The 27,334-nt window shown below is 43.5% G+C and overlaps 1 protein-coding gene across 1 annotated transcript; it reads left to right on the top strand.

Moving 5' to 3' along the window:
• The first annotated feature begins 1,457 nt into the window (after positions 1 to 1,457).
• On the top strand, positions 1,458 to 5,716 carry LOC117541576. Its single transcript, XM_034208786.1, has 2 exons — positions 1,458 to 2,525; positions 5,321 to 5,716. The coding sequence occupies exons 1-2, from the start codon at positions 1,458 to 1,460 to the stop codon at positions 5,714 to 5,716; spliced, it is 1,464 nt and encodes a 487-aa protein (XP_034064677.1).
• Positions 5,717 to 27,334: the final 21,618 nt, after the last annotated feature.

The raw sequence follows: 27,334 nt of genomic DNA, 5'->3' as shown, positions 1-27,334 counted from the left end.
ATATTAATGGGGATAATTATATTATATCAGGGGTTTTTATGTGGAGGGAAAAAATCATATTAAATGAATAAATCATATAATTTTAAGGGGGATGGTAATAAAACATCTATATAATAAATAAATCATAAGGGGGAATATTTGAAAAATCTGAGGTTTTTTGACATGGAGGTAAAAAACTATATCAAAAATAAATCAGTCATACCATATCAAGAATTGGATGAAAAGAAAAACATATCCAAGGGGTCATAATGAAAATCTGGGTTTTTTTTAAGAATGCGAAAACACATATTTAGGGTAAAATTAAAGCTGATTGCAAGACAGATATATATATAGGGGACTAAGATTTGTCCTTTAATAATATCTTTAAAATACTACCCCTTGCTTTATTTCATTGTAAAACTTACTTCATTAAGGGTCAAATAAGATAATTTAACAAAGTACACACAAAGTATTTCTTATTCCATGATACAGAACTTTTCTCATCTGTCAAGTAACAAAATTTTCTGTTTGCTCTCACAGGACGTGCTCTGCACCAGACAGACTCAGTTTGAGACTAGCTCTGTAGCATATGGAGCATTTAGCAGGTAAAGAGACAGATATTTCCCTCAAGACAGAAATAAAAAAGAAAAGTAGAATGTGTTATGTGCTGGGTCTGAATTTCAGTCAGCTGCTGGTGTGCAAAGCCCGTAAAAGGTTTCTTGGGAAACAGAAGGCCTGAGATAATGTGTTTAGTATATTGAAACGGCCCTATGTAGCAATATGAACATGAAAAGCAATAGCCACTTCGTCTAACTGAGAATATGTGATGAAAAAATGGATGAACCAAAAGAGAATGAATTTCGCCTTTTCGTTTTAATACCAGAAATAATGATGATACTATTATTTTATGTCTACGGTCTAGGGAAACCTAGACATAACCAAAAGGGTCAGGGACAACATGTGAAGAACTTCAATTTCAGCAGTTTACTTAACTTCAGACAAAACAACAAATCAAAGATTTTCTAAATAAAAATAACCCTTAACATTCTTAACAAAAAGAATGTGAGAAAACAGGGATTCACAATAAATAAAAAATGGCATCTCACTCCTACTACTGCTTTTTAGGTTTCAAAATTAAAAAGTGACAAGGTAGATGTGGCAACGGGGTGGGGTTAGGGCGCCGGCTGCTGGAGTGAAGGGAGTGGCTCGGCCGGAGGCCAGACAGCTGATCGGAATCAGGTAATCAGTGCCGGAATAAAAGCATGTCGTAACCTGGTTCTGGTCTGTTTTGCAGTAGGCGGGATCCTGGAAGGGGGCAAAAGGACCTGTGAAGGTTGCCACGCGGGCAACGTTGGAGTAGTGGATACTTTTGTTTGGAGCTAATAAACGCCATATATGTTACACGAACCTGCTCTTCCGTCCATAATTGAACCCTGTGTGAGCGGAGAGGCTCACAGTGGCCCCTGAACAGGGACATCATGGCGGAAGGAGAAACCCCGCTGGGGCAGGCCCTCCAACGTCTCGCTCACATGCAGGAGACCACCACAGCATTACAGCGACAGCAGAGCGAGGCTCTGCTCGGGATCGCCTCGAGCCAGCGCGAGGACCGGGCTCTCCTACGGGAGCTGCTGCAGCGTCCGACCGCTCAGGAGGCCGATCCCGCGACCAACCCGGCCCGACCGCCTTCAATTGCCCTCCAGAAGTTGACGGCAGAGGATGATCCGGAGGCATACCTGGACATCTTTGAGGGCACAGCGGCGGTGTGCGGGTGGCCAGAGGAGGAGTGGCCGGCCCGGCTATTGCTTCTGCTATCTGGGGATGCGCAGCTAGCCGCCCACAGCCTGCCAGCAGCCTCTCGGCATGTGTACCGGCATCTGAGGAAGGCCATACTGGACCGGCTTGGCAGCACGCCAGAGGGACATCGCCGCCGGTTCCGGGCCCTCCCCTTCGAGGACGCTGACCGGCCCTTCTCCTATGCGCAGCGGCTCCGGGATGCAGCGAGCCGCTGGCTCCAGCCGTGGGTGCGCTCCGCTGAAGAAGTCGTCGGGCAGGTGGCGCTGGAGCAGTTAATCGCCGGCCTGCCATCTTGGACGGCGAATTGGGTCCAGTGCCATCGCCCCGCCAACCTGGAAGCAGCCGTCGTCCTCGCGGAGGACCACCTCTCGCTTCCCCGGCGGAGCATGAAAGAGGAGCCCCGACCACCAGCCGTTTCAGCGGCCCGACCCGTCCCAGCCCCGAGGAGGAGGTTTCCGGGAGCAGCTGCCCTTCCCTCCCCACCACCACACGGCCCCAACCCCGCAGCCCCGACACTTTTCCCCCAAGCCCTACCTTACCCTCCTGTGTTTATCTCTCCCCAGGGTCCGGCCTATGCTTCTGGTCGTCCGGCAACACGGGGGGCTCCTCAGACGTCAGGGCAGGATTGCTGGCGGTGCGGGCAGCCCGGCCACTTCCGACGGGAGTGTCCTCTCATGGAGGTCGGACAGCTGGTTCGGGTTGCGGGACCGCCAGTTGCCTCCCCCGATTTGGAAGGGACGTACCGTATACCGGTATGTATACAGGGGGGTACACACCAGGCTCTGATGGACACGGGCTGTAATCAGACGATGATCCATCAGCGCTTGGTTCGGCCTGGGGCATTGATTGAAGCATCGTGGGTGAAGGTGAGGTGTGTGCATGGGGATATTCACCAGTACCCGGAGGTGACACTGGAAATTTCTTATAAGGGGAAAAAGCATAGAGTCAGGGCTGGAGTTAGCACTCGCCTTACGCACCCCCTGATTTTGGGAACGAATTGGCCGGGGTTTGCTAAGCTAGCGGGGGCTATGGGGGTGCGTTCATGGACGGCAGGGAAATGTGAGTTGTGTGCGGTGTTTAGTGGAGAGTCGGAGGCGGCTGACGACGTCGAGGGGGAAACTGACACGGAGGGGGCCGCGGAGGCCCCTCTGGACCCGCTGGTGTTTCCCGTGGAGGATTTCCCCCTCGAACAGTCGAGGGACGAGACCCTTCAGCACGCCTTCGGCCAGGTGGTGAGTATTGATGGCTCCCAGCTACACCCAAACGCAGCACTCACTCACCCACACTTTACGGTGGTTAGGGACAGGCTGTATCGTGTAAGCCGTGACGCACAGACAGGAGAGATAAATACCCAGTTGTTGGTGCCAAAAAGCCGTCGGGAAATGGTTTTCCAGGCGGCTCATTATAACCCCATGTCAGGTCACCTAGGGTACGACAAATCACTACACCGGATAATGGCCCGATTTTATTGGCCGGGCATTCGCGCAGATGTGAAGCGGTGGTGTGCATCTTGCCGTGAATGTCAGCTGGTTAACCCGCCGGCCATCCCCAGAGCGCCTTTGCGGCCGTTACCATTGATTGAGGTGCCTTTTGAGAGAGTTGGTATGGACCTCATCGGGCCATTAGACCGGAGTGCACGGGGATATCGCTTTGTACTAGTCCTAGTGGATTATGCAACGCGATATCCCGAAGCAGTGCCGCTGCGTAATATCTCTGCAAAGAGCGTCGCGCAGGCACTGTTTCACATTATCTCCCGAGTCGGGATCCCGAAAGAGATCCTGACTGACCAGGGCACACAGTTTATGTCACGCACACTACGCGAGCTGTATGAACTACTGGGCGTCCATTCAATACGGACTAGTGTTTACCATCCGCAGACCGACGGCCTGGTGGAACGGTTTAACAAAACACTAAAGAACATGGTTCGTAAGTTCGTTCACGAAGATAGTCGGAATTGGGATAAATGGCTAGATCCTCTGTTGTTTGCAGTGCGGGAGGTGCCCCAGTCCTCCACGGGATTTTCTCCCTTTGAGCTTTTATTTGGTAGGAAGCCCCGGGGTGTTTTGGACCTAGTTAAGGAAAACTGGGAGGAGGGTCCAAGCACCAGTAAAAACGAAATACAGTACGTTATGGACCTGCGAGCAAAACTCCACTCACTGGGGCAGATATCACGGGAGAATTTGCTCCAGGCTCAGGAACGTCAGCAGCGCCTGTACAACAGAGGGTCGAAACTGAGACAATTTTCACCGGGAGATAAAGTGCTTGTATTACTCCCATCCTCTAGCTCTAAACTACTCGCCAAGTGGCAAGGACCCTTCGTGGTCACACGACGAGTGGGGGACGTAGATTATGAGGTGGTGCGTTCTGATAGGGGAGGAGCAACACAGATGTACCACCTTAACCTCCTGAAAGCATGGAGGGAGGTGGCGTCTGTTTCTCTGGCCACCACGGTGATTGAGAGAGATGAGTTGGGACCAGAGGTCATTAAAAGCGACAAATTAGCCCCGGTCTGTTGTGGCGACAATCTCTCACCGGGCCAGAGAGCAGACGTTGCTTCGTTGCAAAGGCAGTTTGCCGACGTGTTCTCTCCGCTGCTAGGGCGCACCTCTCTCATACACCACCGCATAGAAACGGCCCCGGGCGTGGCCATTCGTTCACGGCCCTATCGGCTGCCTGAACATAAGAGGAAAATTGTTCAGGCGGAGCTTCAGGCTATGCTAGAAATGGGAGTGATAGAAGAGTCTACCAGTGACTGGTGTTGCCCCGTCGTGCTGGTACGTAAGTCCGACGGGTCAATCCGGTTCTGTGTGGACTACCGCAGGGTGAACGAGGTGTCCAAATTCGATGCTTATCCAATGCCCCGGGTCGACGAACTCCTGGATCGGCTAGGCACCGCTCGCTTTTACACGACCCTGGATTTAACCAAGGGCTATTGGCAGATTCCCCTTTCTCCAGAGTCTAAGGAAAAAACGGCCTTCTCCACTCCGTATGGTTTATACCAATTCATCACACTTCCTTTCGGGTTGTTCGGAGCTCCAGCCACCTTCCAGCGGCTCATGGACCGGGTGCTGCGTCCCCACTCTGCATATGCTGCTGCTTACTTGGATGATGTCATCATTCACAGTGAGACATGGGAGCAGCATATGCAGCAGGTGGGGGCAGTGCTCGAGTCCCTGAGGCAGGCGGGGCTCACGGCCAACCCGAAGAAGTGTGCGGTTGGACGGAGGGAGGTACGGTATCTGGGGTACCACTTGGGCGCGGGCAGGTGCGGCCACAGGTAGAGAAAACAACCGCCATTTCCGCCTGTCTGGCGCCCAAGACGGAAAAAGAGGTCAGGAGGTTCATGGGGCTGGCCGGTTACTACAGGCGGTTCATCCCGTCCTTTTAGGAGCTGACCAGTCCCCTGACCGACCTGACCCAAAAGGGTGCTTCAGATCCGGTCCAGTGGACGGAGCGGTGTCAGCTGGCGTTTGAGAGGGTTAAAAAAGCCCTCTGTGGTAAGCCGCTTCTGTATTCTCCTGACTTCTCTCTCCCTTTTGTGTTGCAGACCGATGCCTCGAACAGTGGGGTGGGGGCCGTTTTGTCCCAGCAAGTAGAGGGGGTCGACCGCCCCGTACTGTACATTAGCCGTAAGCTCGCCCAGAGGGAGGTGAACTACAGTACGGTGGAAAAGGAGTGCCTCGCCATACGGTGGGCGGTCGGCGCCCTGCGGTACTACCTCCTGGGGCGCCCTTTCACCCTCTGGTCGGACCATGCCCCGCTCCAGTGGCTCCACCGCATGAAGGATGCCAACGCTCGGATCACTCGGTGGTATCTGGCGTTACAGCCTTTCAACTTCAAGGTGATCCACAGGCCGGGTAACCAGATGGTCGTGGCTGATTTCCTCTCTCGCTCAGCGGAGGGGGGGGAGAGTCAGCTTGCGGCCGGCGGGATCCCGGCCTGAGTCGGGCGGTGGGGGTATGTGGCAGCGGGGTGGGGTTAGGGCGCCGGCTGCTGGAGTGAAGGGAGTGGCTCGGCCGGAGGCCAGACAGCTGATCGGAATCAGGTAATCAGTGCCGGAATAAAAGCATGTCGTAACCTGGTTCTGGTCTGTTTTGCAGTAGGCGGGATCCTGGAAGGGGGCAAAAGGACCTGTGAAGGTTGCCACGCGGGCAACGTTGGAGTAGTGGATACTTTTGTTTGGAGCTAATAAACGCCATATATGTTACACAAACCTGCTCTTCCGTCCATAATTGAACCCTGTGTGAGCGGAGAGGCTCACAGTAGAATATTCAGACAATCATATATTACTCTTATTCTAAGCACAACAACCTTGCTGAAAGGCCTATACGGAGCAACACAACTTTCACATTTCTCTCATTTTGATTACACCATCAAACTTGCCATAAAGCCTATGAGAAAACACTACTAACATACAAATCACCAAACCAACAAAGTGCTGGCTCTCGGTTCGGAACAGGAGAGGTGAAAGAGGGAGAGTGACTGGCGTGCTCCAGTTCAAATAGGCATGATGTCAACCGGTGGTCCAATCAGGAAACAGCAATCAGCAAACTGGTCCAATCATCAGGCGGAACCTGAATCTCACACACATGCACATACAGAGTAGAGAGATCTGCCACAGATATAGACATAATGACCCATTGTCATAACAATTACTTTAGATTAAACTCTTCTACACCGCACCCCCGATACCAGGGGGAAAAACTTGTCATCTGCAGGAAACAGCGTCTGAGGGCATCTTAATGAATTAGCCACGAGCGAAAAATGCTAACATGGGGGTTGCACATAAACTCACTCATAACACCCTTTTTCTTATCGTAGCTGCACGCCCAACCCATCGATTCGCATCGTGAGATGACACAGAATCGATGGATACATACATCATCACTCCATGATAAGAACTCGCGAAGCTAAAACAAAAACAGACATCAAAACATGTGGCGCTAGGTAGCAACATGGCCTACCTTGGTCGTTGTCTGGTCAAAAGTCTTCTTCAATGGCATTAAAACGCTAAAGACTTTTCTAAATCCAACTCACAGGTTTATCATTACTTTGGGAAAACATATTATTAATGTAACCCTTTTAGAAGGGAAGATATGGCCATTTGTTCTGGGAATGTCATTTTCGAGCCTGAGACCTGAAAACAGGCTCGGGGCTTAACAGGTTAAGAAAAAACATTTTTGATTTTCATATTTTCTGTTGTACCCACATCACGGTGACTCATGGTCATGGGTGTGCTGCATCAGGTGGAATACATATCCAAGCCAGTGGTGTTGTGTTAGTGGATCCATGTGGAGTCTACACCATACCTTCAGTCAACTGGCAGTAATCATGGTGCATAATGAAAATAACTCAGCCAGTCGAAAGAGCCGAGACCACCTTGATCATGTAACAGCCTACAATAGAAATGTAGAAACAGCCTGATTGCTTATGATTACATACACAATGTCAACAGGAGCCAGACATTGACTGTGGCGACATTTGAATGCTCACTCTAAGTTTCCCTTACATGTTGTTTCCAGGTGTAACAATCGATAACCTACAAAAAAAATGAAGTCTTACATCCAGCAAAGGGCAACTCCAAAGGTAGCTCAATTAAGAATTCTTCCTCCACTGCATTAAACCTATTATTTAATATAAAATCATCTATGTAATGAATGATGTTTTTCAAAGACCGCATTACTTCAGAAACAGGTTTATTAATGTATGATTTACACAACTTGAATTAGTGTAGTTTTTCATTTAAAATACACGGACATTGATCAACAGAAAAACAACAATAACAAGCCTCAGAGTTAATACTCCTCAGCTGTGTTGAGATGTTGTCAAGGCAGCCTTAAAATAAGATAAGATGACATTTAAAAATATATATATCAAACTTTTTCTTTTGTGATGTCTCATGTTAGAAAAGGCTTAATGGGAAGGTCATTACATGCAAATACATAGTATGCATGCAACTGGATGGAACTATGGAACCCAAAGACACAGCAAAAATAAATGCTTTACAATTGTTGTTTTTTGTGCCAATTAAGGGGGCACATTTTTCCTTTCATATTACAATTCAATAAAGTATCTTTGACATTTGAATTGCTTGAACATTCACTTAATCAATGTATTCATAATTTTCAAATAAACATTTATTTTTTGCATGTGGCTACAGGTTACCTTTCATTACTTTCCTTTTTTTATGCTTTATCATATTTGTCTTTTGACTTTTCTATAAGCAATACTTCTGTTATTATTTCACTCATTTGTTTGCCTTTATCTCTTCATCAGGTTAGACAGTGTTTACTTATGGTAAATAATTACTTTAGGAGAAGCTCATTGCTTCCTCATTTATAACATTTTCACATAAAATGCTCCCTGGAGGCATGGAGACAATTCAGTCTGAATGCAGTTGGCATTATTGCTACCACAGGTGAGTTGGCGGCTGTAAACACCCTGCATGCAGCCTGGCTGAGGTAGAGCTCCCCCGGGGAGAGAGGGAGGTGATAAAGTGGCTGAGTGCTCTGGACTAACTGTGACCAGTTTTTCTGACTGGCTGATGACAAAGTAATAGTCAAAAAGTGGAAAACAACATCTGGATTTGTCCCAGAAGAAAATGCAAGCGACAAAGGAAAGGATGTCATTTAAAAAGTGCTTTTAAAAAAAGAAACATAAAAGATATGAAAAGTAAATCTGATTTAAGTTTATCTGCCAAATGTAAAAAATAAATATATATTGAAAAGGAATCTAGCTTCGATACAAGAATTGTTAGTACCCAGGGCATCTCCGATACCGAACTCCGGTGAACGGCCGTCCAATCTTTTTAGGACTTCAAAACCCCCCAGAATCTACATGCAAGATCAACGTAATCTGCTTAGGGGGGAGTTTACAACGTGGCCTCTTAACACCACGCTGCCCGTTGTATCCCTATTTTAGGCACTCCAGCCTCGGGTGTCCGACCACTAGCTAGGATAGCAAAAGGGTGTGTATGGTGTAGTAGGTGTTGGTGGGCTGGTAGAACCCCAGAGCAGTATCAAAACTGCCCCTGGAGGAGAATCCCTCTGTTAATGGGAGACTCCCTGGTAATTAGGGCAGCTTCAGAACCCACAGCCCCTAACCCCACCCTCTCTTGATCCCCAAATATATCAATCAAAACAATGCAAATGTCATATCAAACACAGCCAGAGTCAAACATTAATGTCACAGCAGTGACATTACCACATCAGCAGAGCATGTGTAATTTCCCCTTAAACAATTTAAATCCAAATCATCAACTAATGTCAGCCTTTTCCAAGGAAGGGTATTCTTACCTCACTCTAAGACCAAGCAGATACCTTCAGAAACCACGAGAGAGAGACCAGGAGTTTGGGTCGAAGTGTACAAACCGGATTTATTAAGGTTTTAACAAAAATTTGAGGATTCAAAATAATCCTTAAAAAATAATAAAGACACCAAGTCAAAATACAATAGCAACAGGTTCTCAAGTCAAATCTTCTCCAGCCGTCTAAAAGAGCCCAAGCCCAGGCCCAGGCCCAGGCCCAAGCCCAAGCCCAGGCCTAGGGCCCAGGGCTTGGGCCAGGGCTTGGGCCTCAGAAAACTTCCCCCAAGAAGCCTCCAAGAAGCCTGGTTTCTTCTTCTCCATTCTTCTTTATAGTCTTCTTCCTCCTCTCTCTTCATCAGAAGGAAGTCACAACTGTTCAACTTTTAATTATTGAACATTACAAAATGTAAGGTTTAAAATTAAACAAATACAAACTTATAGTAATGATATGTAATTTTAAAGAGAGAGAATATGAACAATTTTCATGAAAGCAGAACACATTGTCAATGTCATGACTTTAGAATCAAATTATTTTCTTTAAACATTTAAATTTCAAATATGCAAACTTTAAACTTTAATTCATTAACAGAGACTTAATTTATTAACAGAGACAAATAAGGGCAGCTTGTCTCTATGATTCGCTGGCCCAGGAAGTTGTGTTTCAGAGGTCTGGCACGCAGGTGCAGCAGCAGAATCCGTCGTGCTGGTGCTAATGGACTACAAAGGTTAGGTCAATTAAAATAATTGTAACCATTAAAATGTTCTTTTTACAGTAAAAGGCTGTAAGCTGCTGATATACTGATCTGAGGCATTATCACAGAGAAATTATATTGGAAGCCAAGTGTGTGGGCAAGAAAGGAGTCAGACTGGGAGCCTGAATGCCACCCTGTGACTAATACATAATGACGAATCTCTAAACTGTGAATGCTGAACTACACGGGAGCCCCCACTAAATGTTTGCTCAGTAGTTACTATATACTGTAGAACAAACAGTGCAGCTACCGATAAAGTTGAAACAGGAAAAAAGTTTTGTGTACGGTTACAGTATGTGACCATGTTATGGATATAAATAATTTACATAAAGTACATATACATAAATACATATATTAGTAGAAAGATATGCAAACAATGACTATATAATTCATGTTTCCTATACCATGTCAGTGGACTATATGGCTTAGTCAGGGGAATAGTACGGTGCGAAAGAACCCTACTAGCTTGAAAATAAAAAGAACCCTAAACCTAAATGTATCATTCAGTCCATTTAATGGGCTGCCCCTTTTTCTTTGATGCAGTGCATATGGATGCCACATAATACCACATTGGTTTGAATACAACCACCAAGCAACAACTGTGGAGCTGACAATCATTCAGTGTCTTGCACATTGACAAGATAACTGGTAGGGTAAAAATACACTTTATAAAAGCAGTTGAATGGAATGTTGACCAGATAAATTATGACCAGAGTTCAAATGTAATTGTTATAGATTCAACAAAAAAATAATTTACTCAGTGTTTCTGTGATGAGGGATTTACTTTATGGGTGTATAAAGAGCATTACAGGGAAGCCTTGACTACAGACACTACCTCAGATTGTATCTTTATTTTAAAGATTTCCATTAAAAGGTTAATTCAATAAATAAAGCTTAGCCTCCATTATCATATCATTATTCACAGTCAAAATGTTAGAAGAAAGCACTTTTACTTGCCATGTAACTGAACTCAATACAATTCTGCAGATGTTTGAGTATACATAAGTATTCAAGTCCTGTTCATATAAATAACACTTTTATTTTTTAGGAGCATGTATTCCTAATCACTAGTGGACGGCAGAAGAAAAAATCATACTGTGCAATAATACTTTTAATCAGACATGCTACATCAAGAAAGGCTTATTCTTATCATACAAAATGGGAATTGGTCATGAGAAATCAGTTGGTTGAAAGTAATGTTTCACATTTTTGGCATCCAATTATGTGACCTCAATGTCTCCCACAGGGTCACAGTTTATTGGTGGTAAATCCATCAGAAACGGCCATGAGGTTTGTTTGTATGTTTTACTCTGAACCTTTCAATGGCAGTTTATAAAAAGAAAAAAATCAAGACTCCAATTCAGTTCGTGCTTCAAAGCTAACCTGTTTTGAAACAGGTCTTCCTCTTTGGCTTTATGGTGATGTGGCATAGATCGTCTCCCTCGAGTGATTAATAACGTCAATAAGGAACATTAGACCTTGTGTGTTTAATATGTAATGCCACAAGTTCCTCATATTCTCATTCATAACATACTGTTTGATACATGCTAACGGCTATAAACAAAGAAACTCCGTGGAGCCAGAAGTTGGAGATAATACTTTCAAAATAAAACAGTCTATTAATTTTTTATTTCAGCACACATATATTAATTTTATTTATTACTACATGTTAGATTATCCTATTGATCAAAAGTTTTCCGTCTGCCGTTTTGTGTACACACGCATTAGTTCATGGTATTTACAAACCAATATCAGTATGTTGACATTTCGGCATCATTTTGAAACGTGTATCAACAATTAAATCACCGTAAAATATGTTCATTTAGTTGTAGGCTAGTTGGTATCTACCATAGTATCTATCTACATTGAGATAAGCCCCGCCCCCTCAGGTCTTGTTTGAATGAGCAAGTAAACACAGCTGACAGCTGGCTTAAAGCAATTACGTTGCCATTTCTGTGGTCTCAAATGTTGTTTTTTTGTAATTGTCAACATGTGAAGCAGGTTTGATTTTTCTGGCGACCTACCATAACCCCAGATGTGTTTCCGAATCATTTACTAATAATTACTCATCTTAACCACTCATCAACAAAACCTTATAGACACAAGGAGACAAAACAGGAGACAAAGGAAAAAGAAAGGAAAATAAATCATCTCGAAATTACCCGTCTTTGCCGCTAATAAAGGAAATCCCATAAAAGTGTCAATCTTACCCCTCAATGGAGTGCAGGTTGGGGAGGGGCCTCACAACAGATGAGAGTTACTATTATGAATTGATATATGAGCAGAATCAACATGTCAATGGAACCCTGGTGTGCAGTCGACTGATAAGACTATAGTAAAAATAAACGACTAAACCTACAAGGCACAGGCCCATACTGTGCATTCAGGAACACAAAGAGGTAATGTGGGCATGGCGAGAGAGTCATATGGCTGTATGAAATCATCAAACACTATCATTGTATTTCTCCTGCGATAACGCTAATGGATCGAATTGTTACGAAATAATGCCATATTATATAAATGTCGTAATTATATTTGCATTATGTTTAAATCTTTCGCCTTTTTTCTTCCCATGGAGCTAATTCACAGCCTGTGTATGTGTGTGTGTATGTGCCTACATTAATGTGGGAACATGTGGGAAACCATTCAAAGACGTTCCACACTACCTACAGGTTCCATACACCCCGCAAAGGCTGTTAGTGCTTATAACTTCCTGTCAATGGCTTTATTAAAATAGGAATATAAAACAGCATCCAATTTGTAGTAAGGATGAAGGTGAGTAGGGGGGGGTGAGGTGTGAACGTGTGCTGGGGTTTGGTTTGAAAATGTTAAATGCAAGGTTGCCACCACACTGTGACAACCCAACACACATGGTATTTGAGGGAAGACAATTAGCATACATTTTCCAACGTGTGCGTTTGATTAGAGGAGACAAGTGCGATGATGTGAGATGTGATTAGTGTGCATCAGGAGAGTGTTTGTGTGTGTAATATACTGCATGTGTGTACATGTGTATCAGCCTCCAGCTGCCCCACTGCTTCCAAAACTGTCTGCAGCCATCATGGAGGATGGCCCTCATTGTGTGAAGGACAAAAGCTGCGTGTGCCACCGGTGGGAGATACGGTGATTTATGAGAGCCTGTCACACCAGCGGCAGGTAAACATGCACTTTGGGATTCCGTCTGTGATCTCGCCGCCATTCTGTACCCATAAGGAGAAGCTGGCAGGAACGAATATTCACCTAAATACTGGCCAACCCTGCACGCGTTATTGCATTGACGCCTCAGGGGAGTGGTGAAATGATGACATGAATAAAACGACCGTAGGCATTTCATTCAAGGTGTGAATGCTAGAGGTGTTTGAAAGGACTGCAGTTGCAAGTACTGTTGGGAAATCACTTATGAAAGGAATGTTCCTTGGTGGTCTGTTGGTGGATTTTCATATTTGCATTTATTTTCATGGTTATCAAGACTAGAGTAGTTTTTTGAAATTGTTCAAAGGACATTTTGATTTTACAAAACAGCAATTTAAGAAACCCTCAATGAACACTGATTCGGCTGAGAGAACTCATTCACCCAAGCTTTACACATTAGAAGGTGATGAGGGGTTAGATCAGGGGTGGGGAACCTCCGGCCCCCGGGCCGTATGCGGCCCGCGAGACCTTTTGGTACGGCCCTCGAGGTCATTTCTAAACACACGCAAAAAAGAAAAAATTAAAGAAATCTAGACCGCAAAAAAATTAAACAAGTGAGTACCTATTTTTCCTGGCCAAGGTCAGGGTCCTTGAACACAACACAAGCCTAACGTGTCATCACGTGGTATGTGTCTCGTCTGACAGGGATGCAGTTCTGACGGAGAGCACCAGAACGCGGCTCCGGGCCGGGACTTCACAAATCGCAGTATCCATAAGGAGCCATACACATGCCGCAGTTTTTGCGTGGCTGTGTCTTTAGCTGAAAGTAGTGATGGCAAAATGAAGCTTTGAATGAAGCGTCGGAAATAGGTTCATTTCTCGAAGCTTCAGTTACAGCGACCTCTCCTGGCGAAGTGCAAGGCTGCAGTGGGTTTAACGTATCTTTGCCTTGAAAAATATTCGATGCACACACACACTAAGACTGAATTGAATATCATGTTCTATTTGCAATTAAAGATTGATAATTGTGTGTATTGGGTTATTGAGACGAGACTAGAGAGTGCTGGAAAAAATGTTGGGAGCAGAGGGCCTTTTATCAGTTATTAAAGTTGAAAAGCAATGATTAAAATACATCCATTCCGGGCTTTGAACCAGCTGCGGGGAGGACATCGCCGCATTCGGGCCGCCGGCTCTCCCCACTGGGCTATCTATTCCTTGAAATATTTAACTGTTTTTATATTAGTAATAACTGTCTTTTTGTTCACAACTTCTCCACATTTCGAAGTGTTTCCCGAGCCAGAACGACCTATCTTTCTTCCTGGCTTGCTCTATAATGATATCAAATGCAATACCAACAACAACTCAACAGCAACAATGCAAACTACGACAACAACCCACACATTGCGCATTGTTTAGAGCGGTCATAAAGTGTTGAAGCGCTCAAGTTTGAAACTGTTTCAACCTGTCACCTGTCAGAATCGAGACGAGGCAGTGCATTGAATCGCGTGAATGGACCGTGAACCAGTCAAGTGATTCATTCAGGAAATGAAGCAGTTGCTGCTTCGGACGTCACATGTCACGTGATTTGAAGTAGTTGCTGCTTCGGACGTCATATGTCACGTGATTTGAAGCAAGCTTCGAAGCACTGCTTCTATGGAATAGGAAGTCCAGGGTTGAAGCTCCGTTCGAAGCTTCAGTGTCAAACTGCCATCACTAGCTGAAAGCCCAGTGGCGATCTGTTCATCTGTCATACTGTCAATAACTTTGTTGTTATTAGCATCTGGTTAGCTAGCTATGCTAACGAATATAAGAAGATTTTTCTACAACCAGTGAGGTAAAGGCACATCTTTATATGATCATTATAGCCTAGTTCTAAAAAAATAAGAGACTAAAGGAAAAACAGGTATAAAATACTATATGACAGTAAAAAAAAGTTGTTATAAATTAACAAGAATACAGTTTGAAAGGAGAGTGATTTGTAAAATATCCATAAAGAAAAATAAATCTGCTTCCAGTTCTGTTTCATATGGGTGTTGAGAGATGTATCCATAGATCTCTTAATTTTGCTCTCAAAGTGCACCAGATTGGTGCTTTTAACTTCAACATTTAAAAATCTCTCTCTGTGATCTCCCCGGACCCCCCCCCACACACACTTAAATCATGTCTACATTGATAGGAAAGTCATGGTAAGATATCTGGATTTAGAGGTTGCGTTTTCTTTGCACAGCATGAAAGAAAGGCAAAATTAATGGGCTGTGATTTTAGTATTTTTAAGCAGAGGTCAATAATTTGTACGGCCCTCGGAGGATGTTGAAAACATTTAAATGGCCCTTGAGAGGAAAAAGGTTCCCCACCCCTGGGTTAGATCAATCTGTGGAAAGCAGGTTTGGGGAGTAACGGATACAAAATAAAAAAGGACTTTATTCTATTAAAGTTAGGCCTACATTAAAAAAAGATGAAATTAGATTACTGTAACATTTCAAAAAAATTGGGGATTACTAGCAAGATTACAAAAAACGGAGCCCCTAAAGGTTCATGAAAAAAATACATTTAATATATCTCGTTCGCACGTGAAAGTTACCAAGTAGGAAGTGGAGCACACAGGAGACTTCATTTTAGGGACATTTCGGCCAGAGGTGTAGAGCTATTTGTTTTAGCACCGGATTCGCAAAACAGGAGAGTCTGTGAACCAGTCTGCCTTGATCTAGGAATTAATGTCCGTGACTCTCACAGTATTTGCTATCTGCGCGCAGAGAGCTGTGTCGCGCCGCCTTCACTGTGTTTACCTTCATTAGAACAGCTGCATAGAGATCGATGCTGCTACGTTTTAACCACACACACACACACACACACACACACACACACACACACACACACACACACCTCTACACACATCGAACGGCCCGATTATTCCCCCTATTACTTGTTTTATGAAGGAAATGTCCGGTCACCAGGGCGCATGATGTGTAAATAACCCAATTTGTGTTCTGTGAAACTGAAAAGGATATGACATTGTTTTTATGGAAACAACGTGACAGAGAAAAGGAGCGGAGATTAATGGAGAAAAGTAATATCTACATAAAGACGGAGAAAGTAAAGGATAACGTTTATGTTTAAGTGTTAGCACCCCCCGAAGAGGCACAAGCTCTTACGTTGATATTGGAGATTTCAATACATTCATATCATCAGTCAAGTCTTCGACGATTATTCGGAGGGAAATGCTACATGTGTGTGTGTTTGTGCTCCGCTCTGTGTGTGTGTGTGTGTGTGTGTGTGTGTGTGTGTGTGTGTGTGTGTGTGTGTGTGTGTGTTCAACACATCCTCACTCCCAGGTCGGCCTATGTTGACGTTATGTCAAGTCCCCTGTCGGCTTTTTCCAACGCAAGGGGGGGACCTTAGCGTCCATTTTCAACGCAAGGGGGGGCCCTTAGCGTCCATTTTCAGCTTTCCGGGATGTCCATATGCTTCTATAGACGCTCATGGAAGCACGGCATTCGTTTGTGTCGGCTGCCCTTAAAGGCAATGTGAGCGTCCATTCTCATTGGATAACGGAGAATTGTACACCCGGAAGTAAGTATTCCCCTTACTGTCGATTGATTTTACAGTGATATCTGCACTACTCATCGACTAAAAAACACCAGATTATCCTTGTTAATTACACAACATTGATTGGTTTAAATTGTGTGCAATGCTTTTGTATTTTTCACCTTCGATTCGGAGAAACAAATATGTTTTCGGAGTAAAGGATGGCAGAAGACACTACACTACCCAGAATCCCCAGCTATCGTTTGGACTACACCATGTGCTCTGTTTGACGTCACGTGATCTTCAAATTTCTCCCTGAAGAAAAAAAAACATGGCCGAACTTCGTTTTATTCTCGATGGAAAATGCCTATTTTAAAGTTAGTTTGGCCATTAAAATGCGTTTTGATGTCATTTGATGCGAGAAATATGAGTTGTTGTTTCAGATTATGTGTGCAGTGGATGTACATGATCTTTAGTTTGCTAGTTATTACGAAGATTACTTCAGGAAATTGCGTCCATAACGTTTTCATTGTTACCAAGGTGGTTGCTAGGGACGCTGCTATCGATATTATTTCTGTTATGTTGTGTAACTGTTTAATGGTGTTATCTTTATTGCTACCCCCTTCCCCGTCAATGTATAGTGTTGGTCCACAGCGAAAACATATTAGTTTAACAAAATCCGCATCTAAAGATAGCCTACGTTATTTTCCCCTGTGCAATTCCAGTCTCACATCTCACAGCACATCGTAATTAACAAATAACGGAAACAGACCGAAAACATTGAAAACAAATACAATAATACTTTATTCCGAGTGTGCTTGCTTTTCTCTTTGGAAGTCATCACATAACGGCATTGTAATACACGGTTCGGCTGCATTAAATATTACATATCTGCCGTAGTTCTGTATTTATAGAGCCCTGATGAGAAGACTTCTAGACAAACATGAGGAACTGAAAACGTGACGTGGATCATAAATATATCAGCCATTAAACAACATCTTACATTTCTTTTCACACAATACGTCTCCTTGCAGTATCAACACTAATTCGGCTGACTTTTATATTTGATCCAATTGGTAGATAGGCTGTAGTTACACCATAAAGGTGATATAAAGGGACACCTAGTGGTTAAAGCATGTTATTGAATTTCATTATTTTTATCATTAGATATTAATAGGATCCCTATAAAGTATATTAATTACTCGTTATTCTCTACTAATAGTTCATTAGAGACTGTATATAATGACTATTTTGCACATCCCTTTCAAGATTTCAAGATTTTACAAGGTTTATTGACATATCATATAGGCCTACACAACTATGGTGTAGTTATACATTGAATGAAAAACTTGGGTCGCAGGTTCCTCAATAGTGCATTACAAGACATCTATCAATATTTGTGCATACCTCCAGCAATGTTAACTATGTTGAAGCACTTATTTTAACTGATATTATACATAATGTATTATACTCTTATAAGATGTATGTAGATATTTCATCTCCGACCTTGTCAGGTATTGAACAATCAATAAATAAAGAACACAGAATTGTTGAATATAAAACACAGAATTTGTGTGATTATACTAAATGATTTACAAATAAACACCACTGCATATTTAACTGTTACACATGCTGATGTAACGCAAATGTTCCAACTTGAGATCAATAAAGTATATCTTATCTTAAGCTGATCGATGGCTATACTGCCATATTTGCAAAATGTGCCTCTGAACCTTAACAAGTGCATGTTTCAGGCTTATCAATTAATGTAATGTAATGTAATGTTATCAATTAACAACAGGGGTCACAAACATAAGACCAGCTGTTAAATAAAGCTCTTCTGACCTTAGCTGGCATGTGTGTATATATATATTAATGCTGCCCATTATGGGCACAAGCAATTTTCACCCATTTATTAATTATATGTTTTAAATGTGAGTGTTTCCTATCCCCTAACCTCCAGGGATGTACACAGTTTAATACTGGCAACTTCTTATTATGGGAAATACGAAAACGTCTTTTAAAACTACAACTCCCAGTAGAGACGTGCCATAGATACAGAACATGTTGCGAAACAGAATAGCCAGCATTTGTAGTTCTGGGGACAGGGTGGGGGAGGGGGGACGCGGTGGACCCGTTCAAATCCAGTTTTGGACAGTCTGCGTGGTTCCATCCCATTTCAAGTGCTGTTCGAGGCTCGGCGTAACCCTCGGAGCACACTCTCCAATCACAGAGCTTGAGGACTATCACGGGGTTTGTCAAACAGAGCACATGGTGTAGTCCAAACGATAGCTGGGGATTCTGGGTAGTGTAGTGTCTTCTGCCATCCTTTACTCCGAAAAAACATTTGTTTCTCCGAATCGAAGGGGAAAAATACAAAAGCATTGCACACAATTTAAACCAATCAATGTTGTGTAATTAACAAGGATAATCTGGTGTTTTTTAGTCGATGAGTAGTGCAGATATCACTGTAAAATCAATCGACAGTAAGGGGAATACTTACTTCCGGGTGTACAATTCTCCGTTATCCAATGAAAATGGACGCTCACATTGCCTTTAAGGGCAGTCGACACAAACGAACGCCGTGCTTCCATGAGCGTCCATAGAAGCATATGGACATCCCGGAAAGCTGAAAATGGACGCTAAGGGCCCCCCCCCTTGCGTTGAGAATGGACGCTAAGGCCCCCCCCCCTTGCGTTGGAAAAAGCCGACAGGGGACTTGACATAACGTCAACATAGGCCGACCTGGGAGTGAGGATGTGTTGGTGTGTTCGGTGTATGTGCAAGTGAAAGAAATGTATTTAATCTTAATCTCTAATTTTGTTAATACCTTTTTGTTGAAAAGTTATCTTAATTGTAATGAAATATATTTCTATAGGAACCCTCCCAACCCTGGTGTCAAGTAAACCTAACCATAACCAAAATCTCTAAACAGTCTAGAAATGCATTACCTAATAAACTAGAAAATGAGTGTATATGTTCTACAATTCTCATGTATACTGTACTGCATATAATGTGTATACTATTTAGCTATTTATTTTACTTAATTGCCCACACCAATATTACACAGAAGCCTAGAAAGACAAATAAACAAACAGTTCTAAAACACATCACTCACAGACCTGATATACAATTACCAGGACAAATCTGAACACCTTTTACAGCTGCATTATCTCCCAGGCAGTCCCTTCAATGGCTGATTCCTATCTGGCCTCCCTCGCTCCTGAGAAGAAGGATGACGCAGTGTACTAGTGCATTGGTGTTCGGATCAGGGGAGAACAGGTTCAAACCCCACTGCAGTCAGCATGTCCTTGTGTCCCTGGCCAAGACACTTCACCCCAAATTGCTCCTGTGGGGATTGCCCCCAGTATTGAGTATGTAAGTCGCTTTGGATAAAAGCGTCTAACAAGTAACATATAATGTAATGTAATGACTGACTCGCTCTTGATGACTGTCAACAGGAAGTTCAAATGACAACCTGATAAGGATGGAGAATGTTGAGTCATTCCAAAATTGTCGCATTACTTTGGGGCCTGCGACAACAGAATAATCAGAGAGAACATTAGGTTCCTTATTCAGATGTGTTTGAACGCTTCCCCACATATTATAATTAGTGAATACAAACTAGAGTAAACTGTCTTCTGTGCCAGACCTGATGTTCCATGGAAAAGTTCCCCCAATCCTGTTTTAACTCAACAAAATAAAAACGTTCAGTGGGATCTGTAAGTCTCATAACACACAAAGTAATTACATTTCTTGGAGAAAATATGACAAATATTTTGAAGAGCTATGAAAGTAAATATCACAGCTAATCATACTTGAAGCAAGAGCTCACAAATTAGATATGTTTCCTTCATGTGTGGGAGGTTGCACATCAAAGTAAGCCTTGGATCATTGAGCTCATTATAGCATACATCAGAAGTCATTACATAGTGTATATTCACCACAGAACACTCAATTACCCCTTGCACATATTGTGGAAGGAGAACTTTGGAATCAAGCACCCATGTGCTAATAGGATCCCTCCTATGCACACACTTTAACTAACTTGCGATGGTATAGAGGTTAAACATTAAAACACGTGCAGAAGGACTTAAATATTAAGAGCTTGGAAATGGGGGCTGAACTACAGATGTCAAAACCTCTCACCCTTTTCTGCCACATTTCCAATGCGTACAATGATACAGCTCGGTTCTGATTAACAACACGCTTCTTTAAAGTTTTCCATTTCTTGTTAGTATAATAAGGGGTAGTATTTAATACTTGTTTTGCTACAACCATTGTCAACGTTGCAAGTGAACAGAGCCGGTTCTAGAAGGGAGACCATGTACACCGATGATTAGTCTGAGGAAATCGTAGAGCATAGCCAGAACATGAGACACTATTCAGAGAAAAGAGACTTATCAAATAGGCAGGCTACCATCAATAGTGATTACTTTTAGTCACATGACCTAGATGTTAATAGTGGCTGTTACGGTTGCTGTTTGTCTGCTCCTTAATCTGCTGGGATTGTTTTCAGCTGTGTGTGTGATTAGGTAAATGAGCTGTGTGGTTGCTTCAACATCATTGGCTGCCCATCTCCTGGTCCGCCTCTGAAGATGGTGATTGGATCGACGTCGTCCAATCGCAGCGCACAGCCGGCGAACACCTGCTGGGGAGGAGTACAAAGGCCGCGGACTATCACCACTCTGGAGGCTCTGACATGTGGACAGACGCCTCTCGCTCTTATATAATTCTGTTAACTGTGGTTAAACTTGTGTGATTAGTAGTGTCTAGAGTAGCTTAGTTAGAGTGTAGAGTAGTTTAGTTAGTGTTTAGAGTATCGTTACGATTTGTGACTGTTGCCTTTAGTTTAGCTGTGTGTTTTGTCTAGACTCCCTTTGTTAGTTGTACCACTCTTGAAGTGAGGTTTTGTTTAGTTCCGTATTTAGTGTGTGTTATTTCTTCGGTATGTACACAGACTCCTTTTTAAGAGTCCTCCCTTAGTTTGGTTATCTGTCAACCTGTGCCCTTTTGGCCCTTTTGTTTGTTTCAGGATGCCTGCCTGCCATTTTGTTTACCGCTGCTATTATAAATAAATCACTTATAATTATGCCAATTATACTCTCGTCGTGTAGTTTCCCTTTTGTTCCCCTAGCCAATTGGGAACGTAACAGTGGCAGAAAACTAAATTGTGCAATTGACAAAGTGCAGATGTTTGCCAACACAGTGAATGGTGCAGTTTTATGGTTGCAACAGTGTTCAGTTGATCACCCAGTCTATGGTGAGATTGTTTCTATCCACTGTGGCAAACGAAAGAGAGAAAGGCACCTGGTATCAAAAGTCTTTATAAGTCAAACAAAGTTGTATCAAAAAGTTGAAACACCGCATAGCAGCTTGAACCAAAGATCTAATAACCTCCAATCTCTCTTCTGCCACCAATTCATCACGCTCATTTAAGACTTCCTGTTACCAAAATGTATGGTTAGAACTTAATACTTCCTTTGGTACAACCTATGGCGGATTTCAAACGACCAGAGCCAGCTCCAGAAGTAGGATACTGGATTGCCGATTGGTCAGAAAGGAACGACACAAGGAACACCCAGACATATTAAAAAGCCAAGCTAACGTCAACAGTGATGACTTTTATTCACTACACTGTGATTCAAGTCAAGCAAAGCAATAACAAACAGTAGAAACGAGGCATTGGCAGCTTAAATCAAAGATCTAACCGCTGCTCTCATTTCTGCCGCATTTCCACCGCACGATATGGCAAGGTTCTGATCAACTCTACATCTCTCCCTTTAGCTTTTCTCATAAGCAAAAGCTATGGTTAGCACCTAATACTTGTTTTGGTACCACTAGACGAGGAACCAAGCGAGCAGACAACTGATTGGTCGGAGAGAATCGTAACTTGTACATGTGACACATTCAGAAAAAACATTATTTCTAGCGTCATTTGTGATTGCAGTTTTATTTCCTTTGACCCAGATTAAAGAAATGGCAACAAAACTATGCTGCACAATTGGCAAAGTGCCATTGTTCCTCAGTTTGTACATGGTCACAGTGCAGGGTCAGTGACATTTTATATTTTCAAAATGGCAAAAAAATAAAAATGAAACAGCAAGTCAGTTTCAACATTTTCTGAGTGAATTCAAATATGTATTTTTCATTTTTGCATGTGCCCACTGAAAAAGGTAACACTATAAGGCATTTGTATGCATTTCATTGTATACACCCCTTGAAAATGTCATTCAGCAAAACAAGGCTATTTTCCATATGATATTAAAATCAATGACAATGACACAGTCACAGATAGTGAAACATTTAATTATTGATCTATAAGGAATCTATATCCAGGTATAACATTTTCACACCAAAACTACAAATATTAAATATTTTGTCTTTTAAGGCAATAGCCTTTCATCCGTCAAAATTTGTTTCCTACATCATTCCAGTACAGGTAAAAATGCTTTCAAATCATATGAAACCTCTTATTATAATTAAATTCCCTTCATTAATTTCATTGTTTATGTCAAGTAACACACTATTTTATATATTTGTTGTAAAATTCATTGTTTTACTGTATGACGTCTTTCGTTGTACTAAATGCCATACTGCAACTGCAATATGCCATTGCACATAGATCCAATAACTGGATGTAGTCCTAAATATTAAAAAAAGGATACCAAAGACTTTATAATTGAACTTTACATTTATTGACATCAAAAAACAGACTCAGTCTCATAACATGTTTCAGATGTCCCCATACTGCCCGTTCGTCATGTCGGAGGGAGTCGGAATTGGTGGCATAGGCTTGAGATGTACTTCACATTTTCTCTTAAAAGTTGCTTTCTTAACTCTTCTATTTCCTCCCTCAGTTTCCGTGTACAGTTTTCACAGTTTTTTTTCTTGCTTCCACGTGAAGCCTTATCAGGTGTTGAGGATGAGAGTGGTCCCTCCCAAGGTGAGGATGGCTGAGCAGAAACAGATGGCCTAGGAAGTGAGGATGGCTGAGATGGTTCAGGAGGGGCAACTTGTGGAGGCTCCTCAAAAGAGTCCTCAGACAGAGGTGTGATGTTCATCACAGCTTCCACCTGCCTCTTTCTTTCCCTACGTCGCCTCTGATTGAGCCTCCACTGTTCCCTCTTCTTTTCAGCAGCAGATGCTGTCAGTTCTGTGACGGACAGATGATCATGCTGTCCAGCTTGCGTCCTCATGACACTCTAATCTGTGACACATGGTACCACACATGGAAAGGTGTAATTATCTGAAACTTAGGAGCAAAATGTAAACTCACCTTCAACTTGGGCGGTCTTCAGGGGTCCTCTGAGTGATGTCATCACATGTGGCCTGACTAAAGTCATGTAACTATAGTTCAAAATGGCCTCTGATCTTTGTTTTACCGAATGACATTCAGGAACAACGTTTTTTAGATATTTCTTTAAGTTTTTAAAGGTGCATCTTATCAGAACTTTAAAATGTTTATCAAGTGACTTGAAAAAATATGCCGCATAGAATAGTTCATGATTTTTAATTATTTTCATCATTTTACAAACAATTATCTTCATTGACTTTAAGTGAGAACCGTTTTACCGAATGACATCTTACCACTTTAACACTAGAAAAATCACCCAATTTAGTATTATTTACACTATTTACGAATAGTGGTCAAGAAAGTGATGTGAGATTAATGCTTTCATACAATATTTAACCATTTTTATACAACAATATAAAATGAACTGCTTGTGGAAACAGATATCTAGGCGTCACCTCACTGACCCGGCTTTCCTTTGGCGATCAACCCGTCGAGAACAAAGGGGTATTACCCGTGGTGGAAAACAAAAGAGAGAAAGGCATCTGGTTACCAGAGATGGGGTCGTTACTATATATCGTTAATATATTACATATTACTTTAAAAAAAAGTAATATACTACACTACTTCGTTACTCTCTACAGGCAGATCACGCAGACTGCTAAAGTTTCAAATGTTCTCTTTAGTTCAGTTTTCCATTGTTGCATAAGACTGATCCAGATAGCTCCTGAATGTTTTCCTATCTGACCATGGCTGTCCTCTGTCTCCTGCTATCTGTATTTTGCGTAGTATATCTCTGAACGATGGTGATTCCACTGTGCAAATGGGCAACATTTCCTCTATTATGAAGGATGCTACAAGCCTGTCCATCTCTGCTTTGGTTACCGGTCCTCCCAATTCTAATTTGTGCTGTTTCGGAGTCGGCGGCGGCGCACTCACAACATCCTCCTCACTCTGGGTTCGGGGGTCCTTAGCTATTAGCTTCACCTTAGCATGTGTTCTTTGCTGGTGTTTGTTGAGGTTGGACGTGGTGTTTACAGCAGTGGATAACAGCTTCTGGCCTGGACACAGTTTGCACCTCACCGTTACATTCCTGTCTATTCTTCGGACGAACTCAAAATAATGGGCATACCTCCACCCCTCAAAAGTTATCGCTGACTCAGCCATGTTTATTACATTACATTACATTACATTACATTGCATTTAGCTGACGATTTTATCCAAAGCGACTTACAATAAGTGCGTTCGACCAACAAAATACAAACTTGAAGAAAACAGAATCATATAAGTACATCAGGCTTCATAGAGCAAAAACGTTTCAAGTGCTACTCAACTGGCTTTAGATAAGCCAGCCATTTATTAGTATATAAGTGCTTTGTTAGTAGTTCTATCGCTCGAAGTGGAGTCGAAAGAGATCAGTTTTCATTCTGCGCCGGAAGGTGTGTAAGCTATCTGCTGTCCTGATGTAAATGGGGAGCTCATTCCACCATTTTGGAGCCAGGATAGCAAACCCACGTGTTTTTGCTGATGGGAACTTGGGTCCCCTTCGCAGCGAGGGTGCAGCGAGCCGTTTGGTTGATGCAGAGCGGAGTGCACGTGCTGGGGTGTACGGTTTAACCATGTCCTGGATGTAGGAAGGGCCAGATCCATTCGCAGCATGGTACGCAAGTACCATTGTCTTGAAGTGGATTCTAGCAGTTATCGGAAGCCAGTGGAGGGAGCGGAGGAGCGGCGTGGTGTGGGAGAATTTAGGAAGATTGAAGACCAGGCGAGCAGCTGCATTCTGGATGAGCTGCAGAGGTCGGATGGCACATGCAGGTAGACCAGCCAGGAGGGAGTTGCAGTAGTCTAGGCGTGAGATGACGAGAGCCTGGACCAGAACCTGCGTCGCTTTCTGGGTCAGCTGGGGACGCATCCTCCTGATGTTGTAAAGCGTGTATCTGCAGCAGCGGGTTGAAGCAGCTATGTTTGCAGTGAAGGACAGGTTGTTATCTAGGGTCACACCCAGATTCCTTGCAGTCTGAGTCGGGGAAACAACAGAGGTGCCGATGTTGATTGTTAGGTCAAGAGTGGGACAATCTTTTCCCGGAAGGAAAAGCAGTTCAGTCTTGTCAAGGTTGAGCTTGAGGTGATGATCAGACATCCACTGAGAGATGTCAGCTAGACAAGCAGAGATGCGTGCGACGACCTGGGTCTCTGATCGGGGAAAGGACAGAATTAATTGGGTGTCATCAGCGTAGCAGTGGTATGAAAAACCATGCGGGCTAATGACTGATCCGAGCGAGTTTGTGTACAAGGAGAAGAGGAGGGGACCAAGAACAGAGCCCTGAGGGACCCCTGTAGTTAATTGACAAGGGTCGGACTCGGACCCTCTTCAAGTAACCCTGTAGGCGCGGTCTTTGAGGTATGAGGTGAGGAGGGACAGTGCAGAGCCTGAAACTCCAAGTGCTTGGAGAGTGCGAAGGAGGATCTGATGATTCACCGTGTCGGATGCAGCAGACAGGTCCAAAAGGATGATGACAGAGGAGAGGGAGGCTGCTTTAGCCGTGTGCAGTTCCTCAGTGACAGCAAGGAGGGCAGTTTCTGTGGAGTGACCTGCCTTGAAACCAGACTGGTGCAGATCCAGAAGGTTGTTCTGTTGGAGATAGCAGGAGAGTTGTCTAAAGACAGCGCGTTCAAGTGTTTTAGACAGGAACGGGAGGAGAGAGACAGGCCTGTAGTTTATAACATCAGACGGGTTGAGAGTGGGTTTCTTTAGGAGAGGGTTTACTCTTGCCTCCTTGAGACTGTTTGGAAAGTGACCAGAAGTTAGAGAAGTGTTGATGAAATGGGTGAGAAACGGTAGAATATCAGGAGCGATAGTCTGAAGGAGGTTTGAAGGGATAGGGTCCAGAGGACAGGTGGTAGGGCGGGCAGAGGTAATGAGGGTAAGAACCTCACTTGGAGAGAGAGGGGAAAAGGAGGTCAGTGTGTGGGTGAAAGGAGGGTCTGGTGACCCAGCGGTGAGTAGAGGTGAGTCAGAAAAAGAAGAGCGAATATCACCAACCTTTTTTTCAAAGTGGTTAACAAAGTCGCTTGACAGAAGGGAGGAGGGGGAAGGGGCTTTGGGGGGGTCCAGGAGGGAGGAGAAGATGGAAAATAGTTTTTTGGGATTTGAATAGGAAGATTGGATCTTATCTTGAAAGAAAGTGCTTTTTGCCTGAGAGATCGAAGCAGAGAAAGAGGAGAGGAGAGCCTGATAGGTTAGGAGGTGTTTGGATTTCCACCATTACCGCTCTGCTGCTCGAAGGACGGTTCTATTAGCACGCAGTGCATCATTTAGCCAGGGAGCAGGAGGGGACTGACGAGCCTGCCGAGATGTGAGAGGACAGAGAGTGTCCAGAGAGGATGAGAGAGTAGAGAGGAAAGTTTCTGCAGCAGAGTTTGGAGGCAGGAGTTGGAACGAGTCAGAGGAAGGGAGGGCTGAGAGCACCGATGAGGCAAAGGTAGAGGGGGAGAGGGAACGAAGGTGTCACTGTAACGTGTTACACCCAACTCTGCTGGTTACACATG

Source organism: Gymnodraco acuticeps, unplaced genomic scaffold (genome assembly GCF_902827175.1).
Source record: "Gymnodraco acuticeps unplaced genomic scaffold, fGymAcu1.1, whole genome shotgun sequence".
NCBI classification, from domain to species: Eukaryota; Metazoa; Chordata; class Actinopteri; order Perciformes; family Bathydraconidae; genus Gymnodraco; species Gymnodraco acuticeps.
The sequence above is the reverse complement of the archived record's forward strand: the minus strand, read 5'-3'. Positions and strand labels throughout refer to the sequence as shown.

What these genes read in the sequence shown, in the direction of transcription:
- LOC117541576 (XM_034208786.1), top strand. Translation starts at nt 1,458, where the DNA reads ATGGCGGAAGGAGAAACCCCGCTGGGGCAGGCCCTCCAACGTCTCGCT. An exon ending in AAGGGACGTACCGTATACCG is followed by an intron (nt 2,526 to 5,320) that starts GTATGTATACAG and finishes TTTGTGTTGCAG; the next exon opens with ACCGATGCCTCGAACAGTGG.